This window comes from Triticum dicoccoides, chromosome 1B (genome assembly GCF_002162155.2).
Source record: "Triticum dicoccoides isolate Atlit2015 ecotype Zavitan chromosome 1B, WEW_v2.0, whole genome shotgun sequence".
Lineage (NCBI taxonomy): Eukaryota > Viridiplantae > Streptophyta > Magnoliopsida > Poales > Poaceae > Triticum > Triticum dicoccoides.
Window position 1 is genome coordinate 648,687,815 of NC_041381.1, and position 23,853 is coordinate 648,711,667.

At 41.6% G+C, this 23,853-nt stretch overlaps 1 protein-coding gene across 1 annotated transcript; it reads left to right on the forward strand.

The window, feature by feature from the left end:
• The first annotated feature begins 14,871 nt into the window (after window positions 1-14,871).
• LOC119310971 (non-specific lipid-transfer protein 2-like) lies at window positions 14,872-15,457 on the forward strand. Its single transcript, XM_037586600.1, has one exon. The coding sequence runs from the start codon at window positions 14,989-14,991 to the stop codon at window positions 15,277-15,279; it is 291 nt and encodes a 96-aa protein (XP_037442497.1). The 5' UTR covers window positions 14,872-14,988; the 3' UTR covers window positions 15,280-15,457.
• The last annotated feature ends 8,396 nt before the right edge of the window (window positions 15,458-23,853 follow it).

Below are 23,853 nucleotides of genomic sequence, written 5' to 3' on the forward strand. Positions count from 1 at the left end.
GTGCGGAGCCCGTTGTGGGCAGCACAGAAGATCCCGTGTGTGCTGCGGCCGCATCATTATGCGATGATTGCAGGGGATCAGCGCCGGATCCCGAGCCCGCGGGCCCCGTCGAATCGGTGCGGGGCTGAGCGCCTGCTGTCGGATGTTGGCGCGCGTAGCAGCGGGGTCCATCCGCGGGCCAGCGCCTCTCAGGAAGACACGTGGTCGCCTCGGATTGGCGCGGCCCGGTGTCTTCAGGGGCGAGTCGCTGGCGCCTGCGTGTCGGCTGGGGAGTCGACGCCGCCGCGCCTGATGGGTGACGCGATTTCTGGCGCGCCGCATGACGGGTCTTCTGGCTGCAGCCGCACAGACTCCGAGGTGGATAGCCTGGACAGGTGCTGCAGCAACGATCCCGAGGAGGATTTGTCTCCTAAACCTGGACACATGAAATATTGCCCATTGGGGCTGATTTCTTGATCATTTTGGGTGATTTCTTCACCAATTTTGCTTCCTTCTGCTGCATCAACACATAGCTCATGCACATGGTTATGAGAATTAGTCAATGATGAATCAACACAATTATTATCCCCCCTTTGATCAAGACCGGTGAGATGAGAGGGCAGAAGCAAAATTTCTTGGCGTACTAAAGCGCCAGCGTTTGGATGAAGATCAGCAAAGGGAAACTTGGTTTCATCAAAGACCACATCATGTGAAATATAGACACAACTAGTAGAGACGTCTAGGCATTTAACGCCCTTGTGCATGGCACTGTAGCCAATGAAAACACATTGCTTAGACCTAAACATAAGTTTGCAGTTGTTGTAAGGTCTAAGATTGGGCCAACAAGCACAGCCAAACACACGAAGAGAAGTGTAGTCTGATTTGGTATGGAGGAGTTTTTCTGTAGGTGTTTCATTGTTGATGACACGACTTGGAAGCATGTTAATGAGATGAACAGCGGTGAGGAAAGCCTCATCCCAAAACTTTAGTGGCATGGAGGCGCCAGCAAGAAGAGCTAAGCCAACTTCTACAATGTGACGGTGTTTGCGTTCTGCCGACCCATTTTGTTGATGGGCGTGTGGGCAAGACACGTGATGAGAAATACCAAGTTCTTGAAAAAATGAGTTGAGCTTCTCATACTCACCTCCCCAATCAGATTGGAGGGCAAGTATTTTACTATCAAACTGACGTTCAACGAGTGCTTGGAAGTTACGAAAAACTTGAAATACTTCAGATCTTTTCTTAAGAAGATAGATCCATGAATATTTGCTATAGTCATCGATGAAGCTCACATAGTACGTGTGTCTACCGACAGAGGATGGGGCAGGCCCCCACACATCAGAAAAAATAAGTTGCATAGGTTTGGTAGAAACACTAGTAGAGATCGGATATGGCAACTGATGACTTTTTGCTCTTTGGCACGAATCACAAATGGTTTCAACATCACGCTCTCCAACATATGGGAGCTTATTTTTCCTAAGCACTCGCTCAACTAAAGAAAAAGCTGCATGTCCTAAACGATCATGCCACCATGTGTAAGATAGCTTGGTGGCACTAAAAACTTGTTTATTGAACCTTCTTCGAAGCTCCGGAATCAAAGGATAGAGCCCGCGAACGCATCTACCTCGATACAGTACCTTCCTCGTTACCTGATCCTTGATCAAAAAGAAGAAAGGGTGAAACTCAAGGAAGACATGATTATCAATGGCAATGCGGTGAACGGAGAGAAGTTTTTTAGATGCACTAGGGACATGCAAAATTTTGCGAAGATGAATTGGATGATGCGGGGTTTTAATAATTGAGTGACCAACATGACGAATTTTCATACCTTCTCCACTTGCGGTGTGGATGTGGTCTTGGCCACGGTACTTCTCGCGCATGGTCACCTTCTCGAGTTCGTCGGTGATGTGGTTCGTAGCGCCACTATCCATGTACCAGTTTGTGTCCACGCCATACAACCCATCAGCCGCGGCAGCCACCTTTCCATCCTGAGAGTCATCATCATCATCGTCGAACCTGTACCAGCAATCCTTGGCCGAGTGGCCAAGTTTGCCACAGATCTGACACTTGACTGCATTAGGGCGCGAGCGAGCGGAGTTGTTGCGGTGGCCCTGGTTGTTGTTGGAGGAGGGCCGTCCACCACCACCGTTGTTGCCACGGTGGTTATTGCTGGTGTTGGGGCCGCCATTGTGCCTGCCCCGGCCACGCCCGCGATGACGTGAACCGCCACCACGACCGCGCATGGCCGCGTTGGCGGAGGATTTGAAGCCGCCACCAGAGTGACCCCTTAGTAGAGGGCAACCCGCTGGTCGAAGTTGTTGATCATGGCGAACAGATCGTCGAGCGAGATGGGCCTGGTGCGGGCATCAAGCGCGGAGACGAGGGGCTGGTACTCCATGTCGAGGGTGGCGATGATGTAGGAGACGAGTTCACCATCTCCGAGCGGCTTGCCAGCAGCCGCGAGCTCATCTGAAAGTGAGCGCATGTGCCCGAAGAAGCTCGCCACGGGCTGTGTCCCCTTCTGCGCGTTGGCGAGGGCGACACGGATGTTGTTGACGCGGGACAGAGACTGGGACGAAAACATGTTCGCCAGTGCTGTCCAGAGATCTTGCGCATGATTTATCGTGGTGACCTGCACAAGGACCTCCTTGGAGAGGTTATTCAGAAGGTATCCAAGTACATGTTGTTCGTCACAGATCCAGACTGGATGAAGGGGATTGGGTGTAGTCGTCTCCTTCCCGTCCTTGTCCTTGACGACGACAAGTTTGGCCGGCTCAGGCATGGAGCCGTCGACATACCCGAAGAAGCCCGCACCACGGAGCTGCGGTGTGACTTGAGTCCGCCAAAGGATGTAGTTGGTGCGGGTCAGCTTCTCGGTGACCTGACCAGAGAGGTTGGCCGGTGCAGCGCTGGAGGAGGCGGCCATGGTGGTAGCGGAGGTGGTGATGGGGATGGTAGATGGGATGTGGAAGAGTTAGGCTGATACCATGTGAAAACTTGGGTTTAACGTCGTGTCTTCGTCTGACCGACGGCTGCGTGTTTATATGCTGGGGCGCGACTCCTAGATCGCGTACATGGTTGAGATTACAACTTGGGATACAAGGGATAAGAGGATAGAGAGAGATAGAGTTGTTACAAAGATAAACATGCTAACAACGTGGACTATCCTAGCCGGACTCCCCTTGGAACGTATGACATCAACCTGTCACGACTGGGCACACAATGCGTTGCTTAACATGGCTGACTGTGCATTTGACTTGGGAGAGAGAGAGAGAGAAATATGGTCAAGAAGAAAGTCCCTTTGTCTGCATGTGCATGCAAGAATCTTTCATGAGACGGTGAGAGACATGACGTAAGGAGAGAGGGATGTCCAACAGATTACTATACACACTGGGATTTAACTTCTGACGCATGTGATGTTCATGGAACAGATCTCGAGGAACATTGCAAGACACAAACGGTCTGGATATGGGGTGCAGCGTGGGTGCATCTATCCTGGGTACAGAAAACCCACTCTCTTTCCAAAATCTTGCAGAAGAATTGTCATTTGCCATGTCTTTCTTAAGCTATCGACATCCACTCTACCTTTGCATTAATAAGTAGAAAAAAGAACTAACAAGTTAACCACGAAAACTGGACGAAAAAGGATAAGCAATATTCTAGGATCGTATCCCATGGACTGGGGTGGGTGGGTGCTTGAATAGTCCTATGCAGAAATTCTACTATGAATTATAATGTGCAAGTCTTAGCCTTTTCCCAGTTATATTGGTCACAAGACATAAACCTGCAAGTATATAACAAAGAAGAACATGAAAGCGAAACTTGAGAAAGGTGCGAGGTTTTTTTTACGAAACCTGAGAAAAGTACGAGTTAGGGATAGAGATTGCAAATATGGCGACGGTTTCCAAGATTCGGTAGTTTGTGCTATCCCACTAGTCATTGCAGGATGTTCAGACACAAAATCTTATGGTGCACAAAGACCACAATAGTGTCGCCCACAAAGATCCCACAAAATACATGCCAACCTATTCCACCATGACTTGCTACCACAAAGGTTAAAGTCTTAAAGACTCACTCCGGGTTGATCTTGCATGAAAAAAGTGATCATCGTACTTCATACAAACTCCTGATTCCTTCACAAACTCTAAAGAATCTCAAGTGACTTGTAAGTCCTAACCATCAAGGAGGTGCACACCCTACAAGAGTAACAAGCAAAACAGAGCACTTGGATGAACTTCTAAATAGACCTTCGGTCAATCTCTCTCAAGAACCCATATGATCACAGAGATAGGCTTCATAAAGAGAGATGGAGATCAAATGTGGGGTTCAAGAAAGGGATGATCTTGGACTTTAAAACACTTGAGGATCCTCTCTCTTTGTTTTCGCAAAAACTCAAAGGAAGTCTCGTAACAACCTCACACGTCCCCATCGAGAGAGGTGTGGGGTCTATTTATAGAGAAAGCATAAATTTAGTTGCTATTGTGAAAAAGTAACTAGTCTCCGTACTACCGAACACGTTCAAAAATTAAACCATCATAACGGAAGCACATATTCCTGCAGTGATCAGAAGTTAAACACTCAAAGGGTACCAGGATGTCCATTAAGAGCTTGTTCTTTTGGTGTCTTTCTTGGGCTTCTAGAATAAGTTGCCCCTACCCCGCTTATACTAATCATGTCAAGTCTTAATTAGTAGGCTTCTAAAAAATGAATTTGGTTGGGTTTGTAGAATAAACTGGGTAGGGGCATCTTATTATAAAAGCCAGCAAAAGAACTAACACTAAGCCTCTAAGAAATTCAAATACCCAAAGGCATTGTAAACAAAAGCCTCTAAGGTACTAGACAAAAAAGGTAGATCATTTTCGCGAAGGGTAGAACATGGTAGGAAGAACTGGAGAAAATGACCATTGGAAGTGTCGAGGTCGGCATAGTAGTTCTTATGAGAAATCGGTGCGGAAATGGCTAAGTCTCTGCTTGGAAGTCCCAGATGGATTGGGTTGGATAATTCACAAAGCTTCTAGAAAGAAGTATTTTCAATTGGAAAAATATGTTGATGATTTTCCTTAGCTCTATGGAAATAGAATCATTAGTCTCTTGGTACATTCCCTTTTTTCCTTCTTTTGCCTTCGTAGTTTCATTTATAGTCTTCTTGTTTTCATAGATAGTTTCCATGTATAGTTCTTTTTTTCTTTTCTTTTTAGACCTTGTACTACATTATTGAAAATAAAACAAATACATGCAACATAATTCTGCCTTTTTTGTAAAAAAAGTGTATCATATGGATTTTGCTTTGGAGTACCGGACCTATACTAAGACGCTGAACTAAAGCAAACCAAGAGGTGATTGAAAGTGCTGGAGGAAATGCTTGGAGGTGCGTGTTCTAACAAAGATGATTTCATAGGATGAAAAGTCGATGGTACAAGAGAAAAAAGCTTGGCAGTTCTGAAGTGAACAAATGACAGGGTGGGCTTAGACAAAAAACACCCATTCCTCACATGATTAGTAGTAGCAGGAAGAAATACTCAAAATTGCCAAGGATGGTGAGAACAAAGGAATTGGAGTGGATGGAGTTGAAAACTTGGGAATTTTGGTTATGGATCTTGATTTGGTTCACCCAAGATACTTTCCTTGTTCCCCTCTTGACATTATGGTTGTCCTTAAACTCATGATAAATTTTGGATTCACCTAAAGCCTATAAAGAGGCAAACTGTGAGTTGAAGGATCCTCTTATTTGAATTTTCATTAATTGCCACAACCCAATAGGGGTATAAGATGCACTGTGAATATCCCCCTTTTGGTGATCGATGACAACACAACTAGATATAGAAAGAAATGATTAAACATATGAAAGTTTAGGTACTTAATTTTTGTGAGTTCCCCTATTTATGTGCACTATTATAATTTGCGTTTGGAACGCAAGTGTTACATATTATTAGATAGTGTGGGAACAATAAGCATATGACACATTCCATGGGATGCATTGTGTGTACAAAAGATAAAGATGGGAACAACCATGGTAATAATTTAGGCACATCTTTGGCGACCGGGATAATTGAAACGCTAGAAATAACATGTCTTAAGTGATGGTTGTTATACAATGGCACATCTGTGGCGGGCGATTCTAGGTTTTTTTTAGAAAATACCAATATGATTTTATTAAGAAGCGGCAATTTTTATAGGAATGGTTACAATATCATGCGACATAACTAGCCACACCAAGGGACAAATCGTTTTTGGCCAAATTATGGGCTTCGTTGGAAACAACTTTGAAAAACACAGGTGCTAGGAAAGGTTAGAATATTCCTCTGGAGATTGGCTAAGCACTTACTGCCATCAATGATGTTCGGTGTAACAGAAAGATGGCAGATTCTAATGCTTGTGGTTTGTGTGGTATGGATGGAAGGCACTCCTTACTAGAGTGTCCAATTTCACATAGTATTTGGGCACTTGTCGATGAGGAGCTGGTAGAGCATTTGATTGCAATGATGGAACCTAGTGCAAAACAGTGGCTTTTTGCGATGATCGAATCACTGTCTCATCAGGGCTTTGTCACTCTTGCAGTGACCCTCTGGGCGACATGGTGGGCACGACGAAAGGCTATCCATGAATAGGTGTTTCAAAGTCCCATATCAACAAATTTGTTTGTGAAGAGATTTATTGCAGAGCCCGACGAGATCAAGGAAAAACCAGCAACCACATGCAATATGAACGCACATAGGACAGGTGGAAGGACTCGCATGGCAGCTCCGTTGGCATGGTTCGCTAAGATTCATGTTGATGCAGGGCTCGTGCGTTTTGGAGAGGGAGGAGCGGCGACGGCGGTATGTAGAGATTCAAACGACCAATATCTGGGGTCGTCGTCACTTGTTATTAATAGTGTGAGAGATGTGTCAACACTAGATGCCATTGCATGTAGGGAGGCTCTCTCCTTGGCAGATGATCTCCTCCTTCAGAGCTTTTTAGTGGCTAAGGATGCCAAGCAAGTTCCAGTGGACATTGAGAAGGGGTCCATGGAAGCTTTGGGCAGATTATCAAAGAAATCAAGTTGAGATCAGAGAATTTCAATTGCATATTTTGTTATGAAGGACGAGTTTCTAACTTTGAAGCTCATTCATTAGCCAAGTACTCTTTAACAATAGCTCGGGGCGGCCATGTTTGGTTGGTGCAACCCCATAATATCTTTTGTATTTCAAACTATGTAACATTTGAGTAATAAACACTTGGCTTTCCTAAAAAAATCAAACTCCAAAGCTTTGGCATTGATCTCAGGCAAAACCTATTCGACGCCATAAGCGCCCCTTAAAGGTGTTTTCTATAGAGTGCACCGCCCGTATACTACATCTAGTAGAGGCCATCCCATGTACTTCCTGCTTGTTTTTTTCCTGTGTTTTCGACCTTGGTTTTCTATGTTTTCATTTTCCTTTTTCATGTGTCTTTTTCCTTGTTTCCTTTTTCTAAAACGATGATTTTTTTCATTAGGTATGATTTTTATTTTTATTTTTTGTGAACACTTTTTTTCCAAGATTGATGAAATTGTTTTGAAATTCAATGGACTTTTCTCAAAATCAATGAACTTAGAATTTTTTAAACTTGTTTCAAAATTGATGAAATTTCTTAAAAAATTCATGATCTTTTTTCATAGTTTAATGAACTTATTTTTTATTTTTTTCTTAACAATGTTTTTCAAAATTGATGAACTTTTTTCAAATTCATGAGTTTTTTTGAAATTGATGAACTTTTTTCAAATTCGTGACTCTTTTTCAAAATTGATGGATTTTTGTTTCAAGTTGTAATTATTTTTTAAAAATCTCTCATCCTTTTAAAATTCGTGAACCTTTTTCAAAATGTATAAACTTTTTTTAAAATTTGTGATTTCTTTCGAAATTTGATTAAAAAAATAATCGGTAAACTTTTTCCAAATATGTTTTCTAATTCATGAGTTTTTTAAGTTCCTGTGAACTTTCTTTAATTTTTTTAGCAAAAATGAATTTAAGAATTTATTTTATATACGGAAAACCAGTGTGTCGCTTCTTTTTCTGCTTTTCATTATGCCGATATTGTTTTTATAGGCTCTGGGTTTTTCTTGGTTTACTAGCAAGGCAAGCAAGCATGCCCAGCCGATCGAAGCGCCAAGTTGGGCCTCAGCCGGCTACGCTCCCTTGATCTCCCTGATGATGGACGCAATTCTGGAAGGTGCCCCTGTGTCTGGCTTTAAGCAAGACAGAGGAGAGCAACTAATTAAGGAGTACTCCTTCGTGAACCCCCACAAGGGTCATTTGGGGTGGGCTGAGTGCGTGTCACTTGGCGCGCACTCAGCCGCCATCACTTTTCGCGCTCTAGGCGCTTCCTCTTAATTTTTTTTGTACCCATTTCGGGCTTTTAGATTATTTTTTGGTCTTTTCAGTTTCCCCCGGTTTTCTTTGGTTGTGTAAAAAAACATGTTTTTTTCCTTCCGCCGGAGGCATACATTTACTTCTCGTGAAGGTACGGATTTTATTCCTCGAGAGGCACAGTCGTGCCTGTCGAAAAGGGAAACATATTTACTTCTCGTGGAAGCACATATTTTCTTCCGCGAGAGGCAGGGTTAGTGACTCTGGGAAAGGGAAAAACAGTTTTTTTTCTTCTGCGGGAGGCACATATTTACTTCTCGTGGAGACAGGGATTTGTCTCCGTGAGAGGCATGGTCTTGCCTTTCAGGAAAAAAAATGTGTTTTGTTTTTTTCCTTCCACGGTATGCACACATTTAATTCTCGTGGAGGCACGAATTTGGTTCCGCGAGAGACACATATTGCCTCTCGAAAAGGGAAAAACCCGTGTTTTCTTTTTTTTGCCGCAAAAAGCACATAATTACTTCTCGTGGAGGCACGGATTTCTTTCCGCGAGAAAAAACATGTTTTTTTTTCTTCTATAAGAGGCGCGGATTTACTTCTCATTCAGGCACAAATTTGCTTCTGTGAGAGGCACAATCGTCCGCTTTTTTTGCGCAACAAATTTGCCTATCTGAAAGGGAAAAAACATTCCATCGGTACGGTTTTTTCTTCCTTTTTTGTGGAAAAAGTTTGTCGAAATGTACCAACATGAAATCTAGTTTTGAAGATCTGGACGCGAGGGAATCCAATGGTGAAAACGGCTCAAGATTTGAACGCACGGTTTGAGAGATAAAACATTTTAAATAAACGAATTTACAAAAAAGGGAAAACTCCCACGCTACGACAAGTGGTGCACAAGCAGTGTCATACTTGTCGCAACTAGTTGGGAGGAGTGATCTTTGCAATGAGTACTCCTTAATTAGTGATTTCGGATACGGAGGGAAGCCTCTCGTCGCGGGAGCTCCAGACGGGCCGGCCTAGCGGGGGGCTCACAACCTCCTTTTTTACGTTTTCTGTATTTTGATCTTTTATTAGTTTTTATACTATAAAATATTTTAATACATACATACATAGTTGACCAATGGTGACCAAGCATTTGAAAAACTCTATATTTTAAATACATACATAAATACAAAAATCCTCTCTAAAAACATTTGGAAAATGTTGACCAGGATTTGAAAAAAATTAAATGTGTAGAGAGAAAATGTTTATCACGTATACGAAAACTATATAAAAAAAACTGATCATGTATTAACAAATCTGAAGCAAGGATTTGAAGAAAAATTGAACAAGTATTTTAAAAATGTTAAATGTGTGTAGAAAAATGTTGACCATGTATTAAAAAATGATGATTTTTTTATCATGTATATATAAAATGTTAATTAAGTCTTTGAAAAAGTATTTGAAATTTTTTACTCTAGCATTTGGAAATGTTAAATGTGTATAGAATATTTTTTGACCATGTATTAAAACATGATGAAATTTATTTACCATGTATATAAAAATGTTAATCCAGCATTTTGTAAAAATTCTGGACAAGCATTTTGAAAAACCTTAATCAAGCATTTGAAGATATTAAATGTTTATAGGAAAAATGTTGACTATGCATTAAAAAATTGATGGTTTTTTTGATTATGCATTGAAAAAATGTTAATCAAGCATTTGAAAAAATGTTAAACAATTATTTGGAAAATGTTAATCAAGAATTTGGAAAATGTTAAATGTGTATAGAAAAGGTGTTGACCCTGTATATAAAAATATTAATCAAGCATTTGAGAAAATGTTGAACTAGTACCTAAAAAATATTCATCAAGCATTTGAAAAATGTTAAATGTGTATAGAAAAAATGTTGACCATGCATTGAAAATGATGAATTTTTCTTAACAACATATATATAATCTAAACAAAGTAAATGAAAATATGTTGAACAAATATTTGTAAAATGTTAATAAAGCATTTGTAAAATTTTAATCAAGCTTTTGGAAAATTTTAAATGTGTAAAGAAAAAATGTTGACCATGCATTAAAAAAATATTAAATTTTTTAATCATGTAATATATAGAAATATTAATCAAGCATTTGAGAAAATGGTGACAAGTATTTGGAAAATGTTAATCTGGCATTTAGAAAATATTAAATGTGTATAATATAATGTTCAGCTTGCATTAAAAAAGTGATGAATTTTTTAATCATGTATAAAAAAGTGTTAATCAAGCATTTGTAAAAATGTTGAACAAGTATTTGAAAAATGTTAATCAAACATTATGACAATGTTAAATGTGTATATAAAAATGTTGACCATGCATTAAAAAGGATGAAATAATTGGTCATGTTTATAGAAATATTAATCAAGCTTTTGAAAAAAAATGTTGAACAAGTATTTGAAAAATGTTTATCAATCATTTGGAAAATGCTAAATGTGTATAGAAAGAATGTTGACTATGTATTCAAAAAATGTTAATATGGTATTTAAAGAAAACCCATGAAAACAAGAAACAAAGTAACAAATCTGAAGTAATCTGAACAAAAAATAAAGAAAAGAAAAAAAGAAGTAAAAACCAAGAAAGATATTAAGAAACCTGAAGAAAGGCAACAAAAAAAACTCAATAAAACAGAGAAAAACTAATGAAAAACAAAAGAAAAGACATCAACATAAAAACCAACAAAACCCAATGAAAAACTAGGTCTTTTTGCCTCAAGTAGCACACGCCCCAACAACCTTCAACCTTAGCGTTAACTTGACGTGGGCCGTGTGGCTAGGAGCTCTACGGGTCACCCTGCAGACCAGGGTTTGATCCATGGTCCCCCCCTCCTCCGTGTTTCATTACTCATTTTATGACTCTCTGCGCGCGCTAAAGGGCCAGCCTGATACTGTAGCCACTGATGCGAGAGTCGTTGTGTTTTTGAGCCAATTGCATCCTTTATTAAACGTTCAAACACATAGGGATACATATGATATTGGGCAAGTTAGTAAGCCACACATGGCGCCTAGAGCTAAGGGAAGCAGCTGCCTTTGCTAAGGCATGGGCTTCCCCATTATGTTTCCTACTTTCATGAATAAATTTTACATCCTGGAATAACCTCCTTTGGTACTTTATATCTTGCAAGATAGCAAAATACCGGCATGGAACTTCAGCTTCTATGTTGGTCACCACTTCCAGAGAGTCTGAAGCGACACAAATAGACTGAACTTGCATGTCCATAGCGAGCGAAAGGGCCTCACTACATGCTTGTGCTTCAAGAACTGTTGGATCCAGGAGGCCCTCGTGTATAACGGCAGATGCACTGAGAAAAGTGCCCCTATTATCTCTGCAAATCACCGCTGAAGCTGCACGGTCGCCGGTCTTTGAGAAACCACCATCGACATTCATCTTGACATCATGACTGACGCGCGGAAGCCACAAGCTTGGTTGCGCCTGCTCATTTGCGCTCCTTGTATTCGCATGCAGGTCCCTGGAGTTGACATGCAGGTCCCTGGATTTTGCAAGTAGGTCCTTCGATTGTGTCTTCTTCTCGGGGATCAGCTCGAGATCGGCCAAAAATTTGTTGATAAAGACATGAGTGCTCAATGGGCTTTGGAACTAGTTATCGTGGATAACTCGGCGTCTCGCCCACCAAATTGCCCACATCGTTACTAGCACACGTGCTAATTCCGCCGAGAGAAGAGTATCAACCAACCATAGCATCCATAGCTTAGCGTCCTCCGATCTATTGGATGTGATAGTCTCTGTAAGATCCTCATCGGCAAGTGCCCAAACGCACCGAGCCATGCAGCAGTCGAAAAGGGAATGGCGCCAAGTATCGTTTGTCGCGTGACATATCGAGCACTCCGCGGAATCAGCCATGCTTTGATGATGGCGCACAACACCTGTCGGGATCGAAGTCTTGGATAATCTCCAGGCGAAGACTCTGGCTTTTGAAGAGACCACATCTCCCCAAAGCCGGGCCCATGACCTGCGGTCTGTCTACCGGCCCGCTAAGGATGTTCCGCCAGTGATGACCCCGTTCATGTACAAGTGAGGGCTGTTTTGGGCAAGAGATCAGGCTTTTGTTTTCGTGCCATGGTTTATTTCGGTTATTGTCATTGTGTGTCTAAAAATAAGGTTATTGTCATTGTAACACTCTAGACTGAGGCAAATGTTTTGCCTCCACTTTGAAAATTTTCCACTATGGACGGTTTGAGAACAGGTGCACCTGCCAAAAAATTGCATGGCTTAAGGGTGTCCCTCAATGTCATGCGTGGGTAGCTAAATAATCGGAACCGAGGAAGTGCCATTGTCACTAACCGAAAGGTCGTCGGCTAGATTTTCTTTTTGATGGTGTTATGGCGGGCTTACGCCGGCCTGAACCATTTCATTGCACTAGTAGAAAACGGAGCTTTAATACCGGTTCATAAGGGCCTTTAATACCGGTTCTGCAACCGGCACTAAAGAGTGGAGACTAAAGCACTCCCCCCCCCTCCTCCTTTAGTACCGGTTCGGCACGAACTGCCACTAAAGACCCACCACGTGGCGTGAGCTCGCACCGTGGTATGGGGGACCTTTAAGACCGGTTGATGTTATCAACTGATACTAAAGGTATTTTTTTTGAAAATTTTGAAAAAAATTTGAATTTTTTATTTTCAATTTTTTGAATTATTTGATGATTTAGTCTCTAATTGTCCCTCTTAACTACTCAAGTGTGGATCACTCATTCCAAATCGTCTAACTTCCCGACCAGTCACCCATCCTCTCACTCCTCCAGCCTGAGCACGCTTAACTTTGGAGTTCTATTCCCCTTACTTTCCAAGTCTGCACTTGTTGTTTTCCTGACAAATGTAAGCTGTAAATCCTATTAACTCTCAGCAGTTTAGCTTGAGCATTAGGTCACACATTTAAAAAACAGTAATTATTTAGTAACACTAATATTTCTTAAATAAGTTTGACCATAGTTTGACCACAGTTTGACCATAGTTTGACCATATTTGACCAAAATTCAAAAAATTGAAATAATTATTTAGTAACACTAATATTCTTGAATAAGTATGTAGTAACATTAATACTTCTTGAATAAGTAGTTTGACCATAGTTTGACTAGATTTAACCAAAAATTTTAAAAAAAACTTAAATTTGAGCATATCTTTTTCTCCTTTTGGAATTTGAGGATTCTAAAAAATTGCAAACAAGCCGTAGGCGGTCAAAATCGGATGCGAATTTTCGTGCTGAATTTTTTGATATATTATATGTTTTTTTCCGACATTGTATGCAAAAGTTATAGTCGTTTTACATTTTCCCTACACTTTTTGCAAAACATGTCCAAATTTAAGTTTTTTAATTTTCCTAACTAGTAGATGTAGTAATATAACTACATCTCGAAGAATTTTATTTTTTGAATTTTTTATCATTTTCTTTTGTATTTTTCAAAACTGAAATGACGATAGGGGGGGGGGGGTAGAGATTGAAAATTGCCCTTTAGTACCGGTTTGTGCCACGAACCGGTACTATAGGTCAAACCCCTTTAGTACCGGTTCGTGGCACGAACCGGTACTAAAGGTTCAAAACGAACCGGCATTAATGCATAGCCGTTCGAACTGGCACTAATGACACCATTAGTACCGGGCCAAAATCGAACCGGCACTAATTTGTCTCACATTAGGTCCTTTTTCTAAGTGTTGATATATCAAAAACACATTTACATCATACAACTGAGAGAGCAGGGGTTTAGGGAGAGCAGAAAAAAAAGGCAAGAAAATTACAATCTCCCGGACAAGTGGAACAAAATAGAGCTCCAATCTCTCAAAAGTTCCTGGCTCCAACGTTTGAGCATCTGTTAGTCCAGAGCACAATGTCATCAGCCGCCTTACGAGCGATAAGATGTATGGGTTGAGTATCATTCTGGAAGACCTTGGCATTTCTTCTTTTCCAAATATTCCATAGAATGGCAATGTCGTCGGCTAAATGGAATGGAGCAATTCATCTATGTCGCCCTTTACCATTCCTCTCTATTATCAGTTTATCACATATGAACACGCCTATTTGCTGGTGGGAAAGGTCTGACCAAATGCTCTGAAGATGGATACTGAACTAGACATACAGGTGTACCACTCCACTCAAAACCTGAATACCTTTTAACTCTACATTCAACTCTTTACGAAATGTTTTAGGTTTACTTGGCTTTGTAGATTTTAAAAAAAACTAGTTACGCTCGACCTTTCCCCTGTTTAACAAACCTTATCATGGGCACGCAGTCCACCAAACCTGCTTTTTCTCTGGGTTGTGACACTTGTAGTTTCAGAGCTAGTGCGCGTGGCCTTGTTGTGCTAGTAATTGAGTTGCTTTCAGTGCGTGCGCCGACTAAACTTGCCAATCCTCTGCACTTTCAGGTCTCCTTTTTTTCGTAGTGCGTGGACCATTAATTTCTGCTCCATCATCATCATGTCTTCCATGAACGCAATGTGATGTGCAGCTGAGGAAAAGGCACGTCGTGGCACACTTTACTGCACCAGCCGTGGCCTGAACTCTCTTGATCGAAATTCGAAAGCCTATAAATACCACTGATCTCACCCCCAAACACGCACACCATCCAAAGCCATCTTCGCACAAGCCACTAGCTCACTACTCATTACCAGTCGATCTACATTTCATCGTCAGAGTTTCAGAGACGCCATGAAGTACCTGACCCAGCTGCTGGTGGCGCTCCTGGCCTTCTGGGCGGTGGTGCTGATGATGGCGCCGGCGGGCGCCGAGGCGGCGACGTGCGACGCGCTGCAGCTCAGCCCGTGTGCGGGCGCCATCGTGGGGAACGCGGCGCCCACGGCGGTGTGCTGCAGCAGGATGAAGGCGCAGAGGCCGTGCATGTGCCAGTACGCCCGCGACCCCAACCTCAAGCAGTACGTCAACTCCCCCAACGGCAAGAAGGTCCTGGCCGCCTGCAAGGTGCCCGTGCCATCCTGCTAAATCGAGTAATCGACGTCTATGATCGATTGAGATGAGAGAGTCCAGCCAGTGGCATCTCGCTGCTCGCTGCATGTGTTGATGTCTGAGTGTTTTGGTTGCCGTGTGTGGCTACCCTGATGTATTTGTATCTGAAATTCTGAATAAATGCAGTAATAATGATGTGTGTTGTTAGTTTGAAGGTGCCATGTGAGCTCTGCGAGGTAAGAGATGGGCGTTAGGAAACTGCTTGTTCAAATGGCCGGTCATCATACATGGGCATCAAAACTGAAAGCCAAGTATCCTCCCAAAACGAAATCCGTCAATGTTTATATGAAAGCCAAAGGTGTAAATTTAAGCCAACTATCCTCCCAAAACGTGTGGTACGACCATCTCCAACTTGAAAAACGTCTCTACTGAAGAACACACACTTTATCCTCATGAACCCCTTTCAGAAGAGCGAGTAATTCAGCTGAATCGTAACTTGAGACGAAGCTTTGGAGTGAAGATACTTGTTACGCAATAACTGAATCGACAAACCCTCCTCCAATGCAAGCCTATGCAGCCATTGCTGAGGAGGCAGTTGTTCTTAATTTTGTTGTCTTTAATACCCTGACCCCAAATTCTAATTCCTAAACCACTCTACCTACAACCGGCCCCTTGTTTCCCTCTATTCTCCCCTTGCATATTCTCCACTCAGCTCCTCTTGTTTTCTGGTACTTGAGGACACTTCATTTCTTCTCTTTCTTCCCTCGCGAGAGCGTTTCTACATAGGATGCCATAATATTTATTGATTCTATAATTGTGCATTCCTTTCTATTCAGATCATTTATCAACCCTGTAAATTCTGTTCATTTCCTTATTTAATTTCTTTATTTGAAGCAAACGGCTCCATGAAATCTATGTGATTTTCATTCTTCTACATGGATCCTAACACACTAAGAAGGCTAAGGTAATTTTGTTCATTATCTATACTAGTTTGTACCATATTGACATGTATGATTCGCAGGAAAATAAAAGGAAAATCATAGGAATAAGAAATTTTCCATGGTGACAATTCATCTGTTTGATTCAAATGAATGGACCATAGAAAAATTATATGGATGATTCCATTGGATTGGGTTTCATAATAAAAAAATTGACAATCAACCGCAACATATGTGCTTTACATTCTCATCCACAAAGAATGAGACAAAGGCCATAAGTAACATAATGTCAACTCCATCTTACCTTTACATATGGTTTAACCTCAACTTGACCATGTATTTTAGGATTCCTACATTTTTTCTATTCCTACGAGTCGAACAATTGTTAACATTCTTGTGTTTTCATAATCATCTGTTTTGATGTCAATCTGCGAAGATGGAGTAATGACGGACCATCTAGAAGCAAGCGTCGTCGGAATTTAGACAATGTGGTAAATTTATCTTCCGGTCTCTCCTTTCTCGTATGTTTGCTCTGGCGCATGGCCTTTGATCTATGGCCCTACTATGCTATGCTCCAGCTATCGAGCTAATGATCTAGTGGTTGTGTTTCCTATGGGATGTATCTGATAATTCTCCTCTGGATATGATAGTTGGTAATTGGTTATTTGATTACTAGTATTATGTATTGAATGTGTTGAGTTTTATTTGATGCTTACAACATACCGAATAAGCAGGAATGGATTAATAGAATAAGCAGGAATGGATTAACAGAATACAAGGAAGTAAATATTTCTTTAAATTCGACTTAAAGGCAGGATTTGGGCAAGTAAAAATGGTTGAAGAATCTATTCCCTGGATAGCATTTACTTGTCCACAAGGCCATTATGAATGGCTAGTAATGCCATTAGGTCTAAAGAATGCACCTGCACTATTTCAAAAAAAGATGCAAAATATATTTAATGAGAATCAAGCATTCATATTGGTTTACGTAGATGATTTGTTAGTATTCCCAAAATCATACACAGAGCATATAGCCCATCTTGAAGTGTTCTTTCGAAAGGTAGAACAAAATGGGCTCATACTATCTAGAAAGAAGATGGAAATTTGCAAAGAAAAAATAAGTTTCCTTGGTCATGAAATAGGAGAAGGAAAGATATATCTACAAGAACATATTGCAAAGAAAATATTAGAGTTTCTTGATAATATGAGTAATAAAAATATTTTACAGCACTTCTTAGGAATTATAAACTATATATACTATTTTATAATTTTAAATATGTTCATATACTATATCTAAGATATTTCAAAGCAAGTTACATGAAAAAATTGCATATGAGCCCATAGTTTTTGTTATATTTGTGAAATACATACATATTTGTACGTAAAAAAGAGCATACTTAAAAAATGGTACATACTACCTAAAAATTTGTATACACACTACCTAATCATTGTTATATACTACATACTACACGTACATACTCTCGGTTTCGACAGATACTACATACAACATACAAAACACAAGTGGTGGTAACTACCACTGCTTGTAGGAAACATCTTTCCCTAATCTCTCCCTAATAATAAAGCATGGATTGGGTCTCCGGGTTCACCGTCGCGGCGTTTTTAAACAAGGGCCCCTCTGATTTTATGAATTGAACCCGCCGTCCCTTGTTAAGTAAATTTGAAAAAAAAACGGTTCATTTTTTCATAAAACACCCTGTCGTTTGGACTATTCAACCCGCGGTCCGAGCTGATTTGTAAAGAAAAAAAGAACACGACACGGGCTCGCCTCCTCTGCCTCTCGCGAAGTCCCACTAAGTCATTGCCGCCGCCGCCACCACCCACGCCGGCCGCTTCCGGCGACCTCCGGCGCCGCGCAGCGCGCCCCCGAGCTCCCCACGGTCCGCGCATCCCTCCCCTCCGGCCAGATTCTCTGCTCCCTTCCTCTGCCGCTTGCTCGCAACGGGAGCCCCCGATTCGACCTCCCCTGCTGCGCCACCGCTCCCCAATGGCCGCGCTGCCCAAGATTCTCGCCGGGGCCCAGGGCCTCTCGCAGCCGCACCCTTCCCCTTCACGCGCCCCCCATGCCATCGTTTCTATGGGTGCTCAAATCCATGGCTCTGGCGGCAAGCCGTAGGCCGGATGAGCCGGCGGCATACAGAGAAGGGGAAGGAGGTGGAGGTGGAGGTGGAGGTAGCGGCGGCGGCAGCGGCGGTGGAGGTGGATGGGGACAAATTCGACTACAACATAGAGGATTGCCGCCGCAGGTTCCAGGCCGTCTACCCTGGTGAATCGTTCAAGCACGACGCCTAGGGTTCCCCATCGCTATCCTTTGGTTCGCCTCTGGTGTCTACCACGACGTTCCAATCGCCAGAGTCGGAGCCCCGCCATCGTCCAATCCTCGACTTGGGGCCGTCTCTCATCAATTCCAGCCATTAGAGCACTGCACCAACAAAGGGAACCCAAGAGCAGCTCCTCGCGAAAATCCTCCATCGCATCGAATTTTTGAGTTCTTCCAGAACTTCGGTGAGATTGCTTCTGCACTGTTCGTCACAGGACGGTGAGTTCCTTCTCGCTGAAACATCTCGGTATATTATGTTTGGCATCAATTTTTTAGCCCCCTACCAATTGTTGTCAAAAGTAGGCCTGGCATTGTCAAAATAGCTTTTGAGGGATTTTTTTTAGAAACAAACTTCTGCGAGGCACAACCATAATCTGTGTGTTAGAAATAAGCTTTGTTCATGTATATTATTATGCCCAATTTAAAACTGAGTATGATCAGAATGGTTTCATTATGGTTATTGTGACTTGTGACTGAAGGACTATGCCATTGTTGCCCCGTAAAGATTTGTGCAGGTCCATACTTCCTTTTTCCATTGTGGTCGAGGTCTCTAGCAAGGATACCCTCCCTGGGGTGTTCCGCAACTTCGTGGACTGCGTCTGCTCACCCAACGCCAGTGGAGATCCGCTGCTGCAACACCTCAAGGAAGCGTCCTGCAACACAGCGCAACGGCCGCAGGATTGTCCTTCAGGAACTCGGCACCTGGACCTAGGCAGGGCAACGTTGTCTGTGCTATCCTTGTCTTCCTGGTGAGCCATACTTTCCTTTTCCGATCCGTCCGTTTGGAAACGGAAAAGCTTTATTACTTTGTTCGTTCACCTATCTGAAGGTCCTAGAAATTGGGGCATGTTGGATGAAGTATTAGCGGCTGGATTAACTGTGCTCAATACCACCAATGTTTTTCTTGAAAATGTGTTTTACATGCTTCTGTACAGTTAAATGATGTGCTTGCTTGTTACATAGTTTTTTTTAGCTACCTTTCTGGGTGTGATTTCCCTCAAATTCAGGGGCGATCGGCAATATCAATGGATGATACTTTGAAGGCTGTTGCATCTAGGTAATTTGGACCTAGAAGGACCAATTAGTATGCAGATGATGCCTTGTTAATGTACAAGCAGAAAAATACTCGAACACTCATGCTATGCTGTTCATTAATCTGTTTTTGCAAGTAAACTGGAGCTGGTTCTTTATAGTTGCAGATGTTTTAGCTTGCAAGATCACTAGAAGTTGAAACAAATTATATGTATGTGATGGATCAGCGAAAGTATATCAATCAAAGTAATGTTCAACTCCATGGACCAGAGAAAGTATATCAACTGGCAAAACAAATTAATCAAAGATAGGCGACCCTTGTATTTGTACAAATCTTTTGTGAGGCACTACTATAATCTGTGTGTTAGAAAAAAGCTTTGTTCATGGATATTATTATGTTCAATTTGAAACTGAGTATGATCATAAAGGTTTCATTATGGTTGTTGTGAGTTGACTTAAGGACGATGTCATTGATGTCGTAAAGATTTGTGCAGGTCCATGCTTCCTTTTTTTGAAGTCTGCGCGGTCGAGGTCTATGGCAAGGACGCCCTCCCTGGGGTATTCCGCAACTTCATGGACTGCATCTGCTCACCCGACGTCAGTGGAGATCCACTGCTGCGACGCGTCAAGGAAGCGTCCTGCACAGCGTAGCGGCCGCGGGGTCATCCTTCAGGAACTTGGCGTGCGACCTGCTCACCTAGACTTGGCGGGGCAGCGGCGTCTGTGCTATTCTCGTCATCCTGGTGAGCCATACTTTTCCCATCCATCTGTTTGGAAACGGAAAAGTTGTATTACTTCGTTCGTTCATCTATCTGGAGATCCTAGAAATTGAGGCATATTGGATACAGTATTAGCGGCTGGATTAATTGTGCTCAGCACCACCAATGTTTTTCTTGAAAATATGTTTACATGCTTATGTACAGTTAAATGATGTGCTTGCTTGTTACATAGTTGTTTTTAACTACCTTTCTGGGTGTTAACTAAGCATAAGTTTTCTCTCAAATTCAAGGGCGATCGGCAATATCAACGGATGATTCTTTGAAGGTTGTTGCATCCAGGTAATTTTGACCTAGCAGGACCAATTAGTATGCAGATGATGCTTGTTATTGCTATGTGCAGTACTATTGCCAAATAATTTAGCTATGTGCAATACTATTGCCAATCATCTGTTTAGATTCTTTTCACATCAAAGGGGTGATTTTATACTAATTTAGTAATTTTCATATGTGGTTGCGATGATGGATAACATAAAAAGACATGTAGTTCAAATCGCCATCAAGCACATCAGTCCTTTGAATGTTAAGCACATCAAATGTGTTAAGTTCCTGCATCAGCTCCAAGCAAGCCACTTCATGACAGGAGTCAGGAGGCTACAAGTCCTTAATAGTAGAAAAAAAATACTAGAAACCTTATGTGTTCTATTTTTTTAGATCAGAATCCTAGACGATGGCAGTTTATAAAATATTTCCAGAACCTCTGTTCTTTATATATATATTTCTCAAACTAATTCTGCCATTGATTAGCAGTGACATTTCCAAGCCTTGTCTTCCATTCTCAGGTCGATGATACCTGAAATTCTTCGGAGTTCTTTTGAATCGAAAGATCAGGAAATAAGCTTGTGGTGACTTTCTGAGGTTTTCGCATTGGACCGTTTGGAACTTCGGATTGGCAGAGAGCTAGAGACCCCGGTGCTCTGAAGGATGTTGAATTTGAGAACAGAATTTATTGTTGTTAAATAATATTTGCTTCTTTCATATGGAAAAGTTAGCGTTGTTGGGAGCTCGATGTTGCAGTGGGCCTTGACAGTGGCTAGCTGGGAGTTGGCGAGGTAGATGTCGTCGTCGATAAGGGCCGTGACCTCATCTCCTTTGGCCCCAAGTCCGACTACCACCACAACCAGACATGCTCCTCCATAGGTAAGGAACTTTTTATACAGATTGCTTCAACACATTTGTGATGACACTCCAGAGCTTAATAAGTTAGTATATGCAAGTTCTGTACTTTGTGGTTGTATCAGCGTAATGAATTTGATGTTCCATACTGTTGCATGTACCACTCAAACTCACTACATTGATCCTTTTTTGTTTTTCCCCATGGCTCTCGCTTTGTCCTTGCACATATAGTTCAAAGAGTAAAACAGGAACACTACGCCATCACTGAATACACAAGTATGATATCCATATCATTTCCGGTAAAAAGGGGTTGAGATATTTAGCTCCCTTACAATCAGTATGATTTTATATCTATATGTTAACAAATAATTTCAGGCTGAAAAATATCACTAGAACCAGCATGAAAATTTGACCTCTTGGAACATGAAAACAGTGGCTTACTTCAGCAGGCAAGCTTAAGAGATGGTTCACAATTAACATCTGAGTTCACAATTATGGCTCCTGATTTCCATCTCAGAGGTTGATAAATACATATGTTGTTATGTTGATTACATCTGCGTGTGCACTCAGTGGTCATGGTGAATTAAAAAATAACAGAAACAGAGGGCCCACTTTTAAAGTGCTCGCAATTATTTTTTAGTTTGATATGTCTCCACAATATGGTTGTGTGCATTTCTCGAACTATGATCTTAACTTATCTGAAAAATATTATTCGACATTTTAGGCCTTGGATTACTGTCAGCTACAAGATAAAGTTCGGAGAAAGGAGGTAAAACTTGACTCACCAGGTCTGCTCTATATTGTACCATACAGTTCATATTTTGGTAGTCTTGCTTCTTTGGAAATTTCTGAAATTCAAAGTTACCCTCAAAGTGGTAGAGAATGGACAGAACTAGAGCATGGGCTGTCAGCTTCTGTGTTGGTAGGGCAATTCTTAGGCCCACCAAGATACTGGTCCTGGACAAAGCCACTGCTTCGGTGGACAGTGCAACCGATAACCTGATCCAGAACACACTACAACATCATTTCTCAGGGTCAATTGTCATCACGACTGTGCATCGAACATTAAAACAAAACATTGATCCCCATGTGGGTAGTGGGTACACAAACATTGTCCTTTTGATTTATTTTTCCAGTAGATGATTGTGGACCATGTTTTTATTTACTCCATGCCCTTTTGCTGTACTACATAAGACAATAGAAAGCTGGTTCATACAAGAATATATGAACATCTGGGTGCCTTCATCAACAAAGGAAAAAATAAACCAAAAAGTAGAGGTTGTGAAACTTCACTTATATAGAGAAGATAGTTTGAGAGTAGTACTCAATGAATTTCTACTTAAGATGAAGTTATAATTTAGGAAATCTACTTCCTAATACACCTAACCATTTCTAAGTTGTACAAATTCCAAAAAAATGTTAACTCCAGCTTCACTCTGGTTGCCCTTTTGCTAAGGCCACATAAGTTATATTGCTATACTGAAGTGTTGATATTAGTATATGTAGCAATAGCCTGTGCCAACATTCTGAAAATTGTAGCATCCTTTATACTAACATTAAATGTTTTGGATGGTTCTGTTTCTTGAGCGGCTGCTCCCGTCCACGGCCTCCTTGATCTCAGGATCTGCTCCTTCCCCACGTCTGCCCACGAGGACAAAGAAGCACAGCGGTGGCCACTATCACCGCCAGAAGGACCGTCCATTAAGGCAGGATGGTGTACAAGTTCCTCTTTTTTTCTAAGCTCAGGTTCCTCTTTCTTGCATGAGTTATTCTTAAGTAGGATTTACATTAGTTGGCACAATCTGATTAACTTGAATTTTTTTATGGTGGCCACTATAATTTTTGTGAGTTTTTGTTATTCGCCCGTTGCAACGCACGGGCACTTTTACTAGTCTCTCCCTAATAATAAAGCACGGATTCGGTCTCCGGGTTCACCGTCACAATACGCTTTCTTCTCATGTCGTAATACGCTTTTACGATTTGTATTGATAAAATAGTAATATAAACAAGGTGGTACTAATTCCGGGAACCGTCTGTAGTTCCGTCCGTCATTACGATGATTTCGTCCGCCGTCAACGATCCATATTTTGTCGTCCGTCGTTGCTGTCGCTATGTCTAACTCAGACGGCCCATCAAATTTTTTTGTCAAACGTCTATCTGGCCCAAGTCAGCCGGCCCAACTTCTGTATAAAAGAAGGCACAAAAAAACTGCTCTTCGGTGGGATCGAACTCAAAACCAACACACCTAACATGACAAGCCGTTGCCAATTGAGCTAGGATGTTTTTGAGTTTGAACAAATGGTTTCACACCTATCAAATAATCCCAGGCGGCCGATGCAAAAAAAAAAAAAAAAACTGGACTAAGCTGGATCACAACATATGAGAATACAATGTTGATTAACCTATTAAA